This window comes from Dictyostelium purpureum (assembly GCF_000190715.1).
Source record: "Dictyostelium purpureum unplaced genomic scaffold DICPUscaffold_643, whole genome shotgun sequence".
Taxonomy (NCBI): domain Eukaryota; phylum Evosea; class Eumycetozoa; order Dictyosteliales; family Dictyosteliaceae; genus Dictyostelium; species Dictyostelium purpureum.
Window position 1 is genome coordinate 1 of NW_003519976.1, and position 10,240 is coordinate 10,240.

A 10,240-nucleotide genomic window follows, 5' to 3' on the forward strand; every position below is an offset into this window, starting at 1 on the left:
ATTCAGTTTTATATATAAAATTATTGTAATTTTAATAATATAATTCTTGTATCAGTTGATAAATCTTTCAAATATCACCATATTATACTTATGTGCACATATATGTATATTTATCTTTAATGTACATAAACTCTAATTTTATTTAAAGAGACCCTCTCTCAATAAATCCCACACATAAAATAACACACTAATACCAACCACTACAACCACTAACACACATATTTTAAGTCTCCATTTAAAATAATAAATAAAAAATAATAAATTCAATTTAATTTATTTATTTTTAATAAAATACCCTTTGTTAACCTTTCATTATTCAGCAAGAAAAACCAAATTTGTGATTAAAGAGAAAAAATATTATGTGACAAAAATTTACAGCTTTCACATATTAATTTTTAACTAAAAATAATAAACACACCCACATAAACACATTATATATAATTTTATTTTTTTTATTTTTTTTTTATTTATATATATAATTTTATTTTAATTCCTCTTTTTTTTTTTTTGTTTTTTTTTTTCTATTTTTTTCTTTTTATAAATTAATTAATTTTGTTATGTCAATTTGACAACATTTTTTTTCCCAAAAAAAAAAAAAAAAAAAAAAAGATAAAGAGAAAGAAAGATAATAATAAAGATAATAGTAAAGATAAATAATAATAATAATAATAATAATAATAATAATAATAATAGAAATAAGATAATACTAATAATAATTATATTTAATTAAAAAAAAATAAAAAATAATTAAAAACTTATAACAACTCTTTATTTAAACAGTTTAATAATATTGTGGTAAACTGTAATAATTAAAACATTTTTTTATATTTTTTTTTTTAAATTATTTATTTTTTATTATTTAATTTTATTATTTTTTTTTTATTTAAATTTTTTTTTTTTGTATATATATAATTTTTTTTATATTATTATATAAACAATATAAACTAAATAATACAAAAAAAAAAAATTGTTTTATTGAATGAAGGATTATCTTGTTTAGTAAGAGTTTTTTTATTAATGATATTAAAAAAACTTTTATAATATTATTCTTATATATACTAATATTTTCTTTTATAAATAGATATTTAGGAAATAATATATAAAATTGTATTTATATATCACCAGTATCTTCCCACAATAAATTTAAATTATTTATAATATAATATTATTGCCAATTTTATAAATAGTTTTTTTTTTTAATATATACCTAATAACAATATAACAACTTGTACAAAATAATAACAAAAAAAAAAAAAAAAAAATTTCAAAAATATTATATTATATTATATTATATTATTATTTATAAGCAATCTTTACATTTCAATCTAATCATTATCAATATAATATATTTTTTGTAAATATGAACGATATTGCGCTTTCTTCGAATTTAATTGATAGAACATCAAGCACCATCTATGTTAGTAACATTAGACACTCAACACCAATTAATTCAATTTTCAATATTTTCTCAAAGTAAATATTGTTTTAGCTTAATAAATTTTTCTTTCTTTTATTTAGATTCGCTAACATTTTTTTATTAGATTTGGACCTTTAGAAAGATGTGAAATTCCCGAAAACAAATTTGGAAAGACTAGAGGTTTCGCTTTTATTGAATTTGAAAACAAAATGAATGCTTACTCTGCATTTGAAGAACTCTCCAAACAAGAAATACTTTTAGATGGAAGAGTTTTAAAATTAGAATGGGCAAGAGCGACTAAATTATATAAAGAGGATATTCAAAATCTCTCATCCGAATCAAAAGAAAAAATTATGGGAGCTTTTTCAAGAAATCATAACTTCGACTCTAGATATTCAAAGAAAGGAAATACTAGAAAAATTTCTTCAAAAGTTGTTAATAATGGCACTCCTAATAATATAAATAATAATAACAACAATACTAATAATAATAACGGCTTACAATCTAATAATATCAACACCAATACAAATATTATTAATAATAATATTAAACCGATATCTTCTCCATCATTCTCAAGCAGTCCTTCAATAGGAAATAATAATAATACAATAATTAACAATTCTCCAACATCGATATCAAATAGCAATAGTTATTTAAATGGAATTGTTAATAATAGTAACTTCGAATTAAATAATAGCAATAACATTACCAATTTAAATGGCTCAAGTAATGGTATTCAGCTACCACAACAATCTCAACAACCACAATCACCACAGCAATTAACTCCAAAAAAGAAAACCTTTATTAAAAAAGATCAAAACGAAACATCACCAATTTTAAATAATAGCACTCTTTATAATAATGGTTTTATGCAACAACAAACATCTCCACATCATCACTTGTCTCAATCTCAACCACACTTACCAACCTCTCCACAACAAAGCATGAATGGCGGTTCCCCATCACAAACATCATCCAATATGAAAAAATTAAATAACTCAACTGTAAATTTAAATGTTAATTCTTATCACCACCATAATCATCAATCTCCAAATGGTATTGGTAACCATCAATTTGTCTCTACCAATAATCATCATCATCACCATCATCAGCAGCAACAGCAACAACAACAACAACAAACCAACAACCCATTATTACCAATACCAGGTTTATCTAAAAGTTTAAACGGTATTGGTTCGACTTCATATCTCGATAGTAATAGCATTCCAATTATTGATCATAATCAACACAATCAAATTTCAAATTATGGCGCTTACTTTGGAATCCCGAACTTTAATCAATCATTTGACTTTAATTTATCTTTTAATCAAACATTAAACAACCTCTCCAACCTCGACCTTCATTCAAGAATCATCTTACCTAATGACCAAAGCAATACTGTCAATCACGACGGAAGTCCAAGTATAAGTGGTGGAAGTAGCTTAATAGGTAATGTTAGTAATAGTCCAAGTAAAATGACCACCAAAACTACTATTAATACATCACCATTATCATCATCAACATTGTCATTACATCAATCACACAACAACAACAACAACAAGAACATTATCTCTGCCAATTTAGTTTCGAATTCTAATGGTGCTATACCAACAAATGGTGGTAGTCCTAACTCATCATCACCAGCGACCAGCGATCTCAATACAATGGGTAAAATTGCTCCATCAATATCGAACCAACCTATTCAAAATGGATTTTTCAACAATAACGACGAATACCTTACCGAATTGAACGCTTCCTTGCACTCAATACACAATGGAAATATTTCGAATTTTTCTTCATCATCATCATACCCAAATCATCATTATTTTGCAAGTAGTCAAGATCCAATTTTTATTTCATCCCCACCAGGCATCAATACCACTTTTTCACATTTTTCACCAATTTCAAGCTTTAATAATAATCCATTTTTTAAATAATAATAATCAAATGTATTATATTTATAAAAACCCAATATAAAAAAAAAAAAAAAAAAAAAAAAAAAAAAGGTTTAAGCTTTTTTTTTTCCAACTTCAATTGAAAAGTGATCAACTATATTTTTATAAATATAGAAATCATATGTATAATGATGATAAAAGAATATTCAAATTTTTTAAACAAAAAAAAAAAAACAAAAAAACAAAAGAAAAAAAAAAAAAAAAAAAAAAGATAAATAAATATTAATAAATTATAATACCCCCCAAAAACTAAATTGTTTTTATTTCTTAATTAAGAATTGTTTTTTATTTTTATTAAAAAATTATATAGACCTTTATGACCAATGTCATCTAAAAATTTAAAATAATTATCTTTTTTGCTATTTCTATTATTGTAAATATGGAAATAATTGAAAAAAACAAAAGAACTATAGATTGAAAGTGATAAATTAATTTTGTTATCTGGTGATTGTTGTTGATTTTTCCCATTATTATCATTATTGTTATTATTATTGTTATTATTATTATTATTATTATTATAATTAATTTGTTGAGTTTGTTGATTAAATAAATTTTTAACCAATTCTAAAAAACAATTATTTATATTTTGGATATTATTATTAAAATTTGGTATATTTGTAAATTTTAACTCTTTAATTTTTAACTTTTCAGAATTTTGAATATTAACCTTTAAATGGCTGAACTCTATTGAGTAGTTTGTTAGAATGGTACCTAATCTAGAGATTGTAATGGAATGATTTGATAAATAAAGTTTTCTAAATAAATGAATTGAAGGTGTAATTGTGAATCCTAAATTAAACTTTTTAACAATTAAACTTGATAATGAATAAAAATCTAAAATATAATGTTGGATTATTGGATGATCGTTAGTTTGAATTAGGGCTATAATTGAAAACTGATCAAAGTATTTTGAAAACTCAATAATAGTGGAATAATATTCGACATTATTATTAATCCTATAATTTAAATTTTTTTAAAAAAAAAAAAAAAGTTAATACATAATATTAATTAGATGGTATAAAATAAAAAAATAATTACTTTGTAAACAATGGTTTTTTAAAATGATTTCGATTCCAAAGATTTAACCAGTCATTTGCTAACCAGTATTTTAGCAAATTTGTATAACACCTAAAAACCTGAACCTTAAAATCAAAGTCCATAACTGAAAATAATTTGTGTAATGGCTTTAGATAGTTGGAGTATAAATATTCAAAAGAATAAATGTTTATACGCGATAGAAGTTTAAATATTGGCTCTCTGTGTAAATCTCCGTCCCAAATCCTAAGAAAATTAACTAAATATAAATCTACGTCTTCAATGGTCTCTTGAAAAAATTCTAAAAACTTTACAAGATTATATAATGGCTTTTCGGTTTCAATCTTTGATTTAATATCTTTTGAACTTTTTGAGAATGTCAAATCTTGCAAAATATCTGATATCCAATTTTTAAACCTAATGATTGATGGATCTAATAAAACAATTTTAATAATGATAAAAGTTAGTGCTATTACTATTTCATTGTATATATATTAATTTCTATACCAACCATAGCAACTTGATAAACTTAATAAATGGGCCGAATATTCATTCTCTAAAACATCACCAATTTTATTTGGAAGAATTATATTTTCGATATTTACAGAGAATTCGTTAATATTATTCTTAACATTATTATAGTTTATTTTATTATTATTTATATTGTTGTTGCTGTTGTTGTTGAAACTATTATTTTCAAAACCATTTGATTGTTTAGGATGTGCTGTTGATGTTTGTCTTTTTTGATTTAAAATAATATTTATAGGATCAAAAATTTGATAAACTTTTAAAAGTGGTAGGATATAGTTGAATTTTGAAATGTTAGATACTGACATTAACCATTTGCTTCTAAATAATTTTACGTCCGATTTCTTTGTAATGTTTATTAGAATATCTACAAATACACGTCTAAAGCAATATAACTATTAATATAAAAAGAACCCATGATGTATGTGTGTATAGATATGTAAAAAAAAAACCTTACCCTAATTGTAAATCCTTTAAATAATTAAAAAATAATTGATAATGTGAATGTAAAATATCTTGATTTAAAAAACCAATATTCTCCACTAACCATCTACCTATTTTAATTGGATATGTTTTTGATTTATTATTAACAATATTTAAAGATGATATAATTTTCTTTAAGTCTTGATCCAATATAGTTTCTCTTGGTTTCATATGTTTGAGTACTGAATAACATCTAATCTTTTCAATTTTTGGACTTAATATAATTGTGAATAAAATACTAATCTGCTTACAATTTAATCTATTATTTATTAAAAAACTATTGATATTTTGAAATGATGTATAAAATATATTTTCATAATTATTATTTTGAAATTCATTTGATGTCAATCTAACTGTACCATCATTATTTGTTATTTTTATTCTCTTTTCTAAATGATTTTCTGATTTACTATTATTATTATTATTATTATTATTTATATCTGATGTATTATCATTAGTATAATATATATTATAATGAATTTTTTTATTATATCAAATACTTACAATTTAATACAAATTCTAATGATTTATTAAAATCAAATTCAGAGATGAATATAGTATTCCTATTGCTATTTCTTTCTTGTATAGAAGTTGTAATAATTGAATTAATATTACTTTCATTTTCAATAGCTTGAATTTTTTTATTATCTGCGAAATCTTCATCTTGTTCTTCATCTTCTTCAGAATCTAAGTTTTCATCATGGGTGGGTGTAGCATTATTATTATAATTATTATTATCTATATTACTATTATTATTATTATTATTATTATTATTATAATTATTATTAACTAATTCATTTAAAAACATAATATATTTGAAATATACCGCCCATAATGGAAACAATGAATATAAAAATAATTTAAATAAAAAAATTTAAAAAAAAAAAAAAAAATCAATTTAAATTTTTTTTTTTTATTTTTTTTAATTATTTTTCATTATGACATTGCAATGCACAACAACGACAATAACCTCAGCAAAAACACCACCATTATCTTCAATTTTCAAAAAACCTTATTTTCTTAAACTTGTATTTAATAATAATTCAGAATATGAAGTTGTAACACTATTAAGATATTTAGTATTAAAAATAGAAGAATTAAATCCAACAATAACCAGAGACGATGCCATCAATAATGTTTATAACAGTACTATAGATTCTATTGAATATAGAAATTTTTTATTAAACTCTTTCGTTTCTTTCAATAAAACAAATAATAGCCTAGAATCGCAAAAAAATAATAATATTAATAATAATAATAATAATAATAATAAAAATAAAAATAATAAAAGAGAAAGAGATGATATTAACAGTGGTGGATATTTAAAGTTTATAAATTTATTTAAAACTATTTCTTTAGATAATTCAAAGTCAACAATTTTACATTATGTATGTATAATTTATTTTATTTTATTTATCCTCAAATACTAAAATTATTATTTATAATAATGCAGTTTAATACCAACGATTCGATTTACCCAAACTCGTTATTTGGTTTTATTTTATCAAATTCATTTTTTTTAAAAATAATAGAAAGACACGAGGAAATTTTTTCAAATATTTTAAAAAATGAATTTTTATTTACAAGATCATTTTTTAGTCCAAATATATATATTCAAATATCAGGTATACCAATTTCAAAATTTATTAGAATAAATAATTTAATAAAAGAAAAAGAAAATAAAAGCAATTATAATAATAGTAATAATAGTAATAATAATTATAATAGCAATAATAATAACACCAACATCAATAATAAAAATAAAAGACAACCAAGCTGGATGAGAAAAAGGAAAAAAATTAAAGAAATTCAACAGACAAACAGAGAAAAACAAATAAAAGAGAATAAAGAAAAGAAACAAGATATGAAAAATCTAAATATAAGCAATAATCAAAATAATCAAAATAACAATAATATTAATAGTAAATCTAAAAAAAGCTGTAGAATTAATAATGATACAAAGCAAATTCAAAACAATGAAATAATAGGTCATTGTCATATATTTTATTCAAATGGACCAGTAAGATCTTTTATACCGAATAGATTTTTAAAGCAACTGAATGATTATAAAGATAATATAAATGATAATGATAATAGTAATAATAAATTTTTTACAAATAATGATTCAAAAAAATTAGTATGGTATATCTTTAAATTTCCACCACTTTGTCCATATGTTAGAAAGGTTGAAAGATTTCCGAAGAATATTAGAATTCAAAGTAATTTTAAAGAAAATTTACCAATTTTTACAAATATAATCGAAAAACTATCATTTTCAAAAGAATTTAGACACACACTTGATACATTATACGAAAAACATGTAGCAATAAATAATCCTATAGATTTACTAACTAATATTCAGTCTACAGCAATCGATTTAAAATCTTTAATAAATAGAAATATACCATTTAATATAGTTTACAAATTTCTAAATATTATAACAAGTAAATTATTTCCAAAAAGGGTTTGGGGCAGCAACTATAATCAGAAACTATTTAATAAAGGTAAAGTTTTATGTATATTATATTTACTATTCCCACCAGATACCAACCTATTCTAACGAATAATTTAATTTTTATGTTGGATTTTTAGGCTTATTAATGTTTGGTAGTTTAAGAAATGGTTCAAGTTTAAAATTATTAGAGTTTTGTAATCAATTCAATATTGAAGAATTCTTTTTAAAGAATAGAGAATATCTAGTAAGATTTATATGGTGGATATTTGATGAAGTTTTGCCACAAATTATTAAAAATTACTTTTATTGTACTGAAGGCGCAGATTTATTTTCTTTAATATACTACAGAAAATATGATTGGTATTCTTTGTGTAATGTTCAAACTGAAAATTTATTATATAAAGTATATTCAAATATTTTTGTAGGTACCCATTATATTATATTTTGCGCAATGTACAAATAAATTTGCAAAACTAACTTTACATTTTTTTTTTTATAGGCCAATAAAAATTTATTTAGAAATAGAAAATTTGGTTTTTCAAAACTTAGGTTTATACCAAAGACGTCCAATCTCAGACCAATTGTTAATTCAAGTTCAAAGAAATTAGTTGTACCTGTATTTGATCCTATTGATTCAACAATTAAAAAAATGCAATTTCCACAATCAATAAATGAATCATTAGCCGATTTTGCCTTCCCTATTTTAAAATTTGAAATTGTAAGTAATATCGTTAAATTTAAAACAATTAAATAATAATTATACTAATATTTATTTATTTTCTAGTTAAATAATAAAAATATTGTTGGATCATCAGTTTTTACCAAAAATGAAATTTATGAAAAATTTAAATCAATAAGAGACCAACTAAATAAGGTATTAGTTTCAAGAAAAAGGTTATATTTAATCTCAATCGATATCACAAGATGTTATGACACAATTAATCAAGAAAAGCTTTATAGTATTTTAGGTGAAACATTCGAACACGACAACTATTTTGTTCAAAAGATAATGACAAATATATCAAATGATAAAAAGAAACAAGTATTCAATAGACTTTTAACTCAAGCATGTTCATTAGATAATTTACCAACATTCGAAGAAGCAATTTATAATGTTAAGATAAATTCCGAAATGATTGCACAAGATCTACCAGTTTATCAAGTTATAACAAAAAAGAGAGTATTAGATTTATTTCATCAACATATTTTTGAACATTATGTTAAATATGGGTCAAGACTACTACATCAAAAAGTTGGTATTGGCCAAGGTTCTTTATGCTCAACTCATTTATGCAGTTTATTTTTAGGTCATTTAGAAAATAATATATTAAAACCATTATTAAAAAAAAATACAAATAATAGTCATAATTATATCAAAAATAATAATAATAATAATAATAATAATAATAATAATAATAATAATAATAATAATAATAATAATAATAATAATAATAATAATAATAATAATAATAATAATAATAATAATAATAATAATAATAATAATAATAATAATAATAATAATAATGAATTAGATTTTATGATTAGATTTATTGATGATTACTTTTATGTATCTACATATAAACCTAATATTGATGCTTTTAGAAATTTATTTTATAACAAGGTACCAGGTTATGATGTTAAATCAAATCCAAGCAAAACAAATTTCTATTATTCAAATACTGACCAACAGGGTACTTTAAAAAGAGGTGACTATCAATTTATTCCATGGTGCGGTTTTTTAATAAATTGTGAAACATTAGAAGTACAAAAAAACTATTCAACACTATCAAATAAGAGTTTGTATATAATAATAATTATTAAAAAGTAATAAATACATATATTAATTAATTTTTTATAATAATATAGCAAATAAAGATCATATAGTTTATTTAGATTATAAAGACTTTAATAATAAATTTATGTGTTTTTTAATTAAAAAGGTTTCAAACAAAGCATTACCTTTTTTATTTGATCCCCAAATAAATTCAGCTACAACAATTTATATCAATTTGTATCAAACTCTATTATATACAGCTATTAAATTTCACAACTTTTTAAATAACCTTAAAAACAACTTAGCTTTAAATTTTAAAAATATTTTAAATGGTAAGAATAATATTTATTTTTTTATAAAAAATAATTATTTACTAACTATCAATTTTAAAAGATATTATTATAAATATTTCAGGAATTATTTTTAGAAAAATCCAATCAACATTTTGTATGAATGAAATGTTATGGTTAACTTTTTTTGCTTTTCATAAAATTTTAAATAGAAAATCAAAATTTTATTTATTACTTTTAAAGATTAAAATCAAAATTGAATAATTTAAACGAAACGAAAACACAGCACTTCACTAAATTTAA

The 10,240-nt window shown here is 21.1% G+C and overlaps 2 protein-coding genes across 2 annotated transcripts; one reads left to right on the forward strand and one right to left on the reverse strand.

Moving 5' to 3' along the window:
- Positions 1-537: 537 nt before the first annotated feature.
- DICPUDRAFT_100079 (uncharacterized protein) lies at positions 538-3,533 on the forward strand. The gene is made up of 3 exons (XM_003294788.1): positions 538-802; positions 1,082-1,473; positions 1,542-3,533. Exons 2-3 carry the CDS (start codon positions 1,361-1,363, stop codon positions 3,352-3,354), a joined length of 1,926 nt encoding a protein of 641 aa, XP_003294836.1. The 5' UTR covers positions 538-802; positions 1,082-1,360; the 3' UTR covers positions 3,355-3,533.
- A 105-nt stretch (positions 3,534-3,638) lies between these two features.
- Positions 3,639-6,226, reverse strand: DICPUDRAFT_100080 (uncharacterized protein; the record flags this gene model as incomplete). The annotated part of the gene is made up of 5 exons (XM_003294789.1): positions 3,639-4,328; positions 4,411-4,840; positions 4,919-5,316; positions 5,393-5,858; positions 5,923-6,226. 5 exons carry the CDS (start codon positions 6,224-6,226, stop codon positions 3,644-3,646), a joined length of 2,283 nt encoding a protein of 760 aa, XP_003294837.1. The 3' UTR covers positions 3,639-3,643.
- Between the last annotated feature and the right edge of the window lie 4,014 nt (positions 6,227-10,240).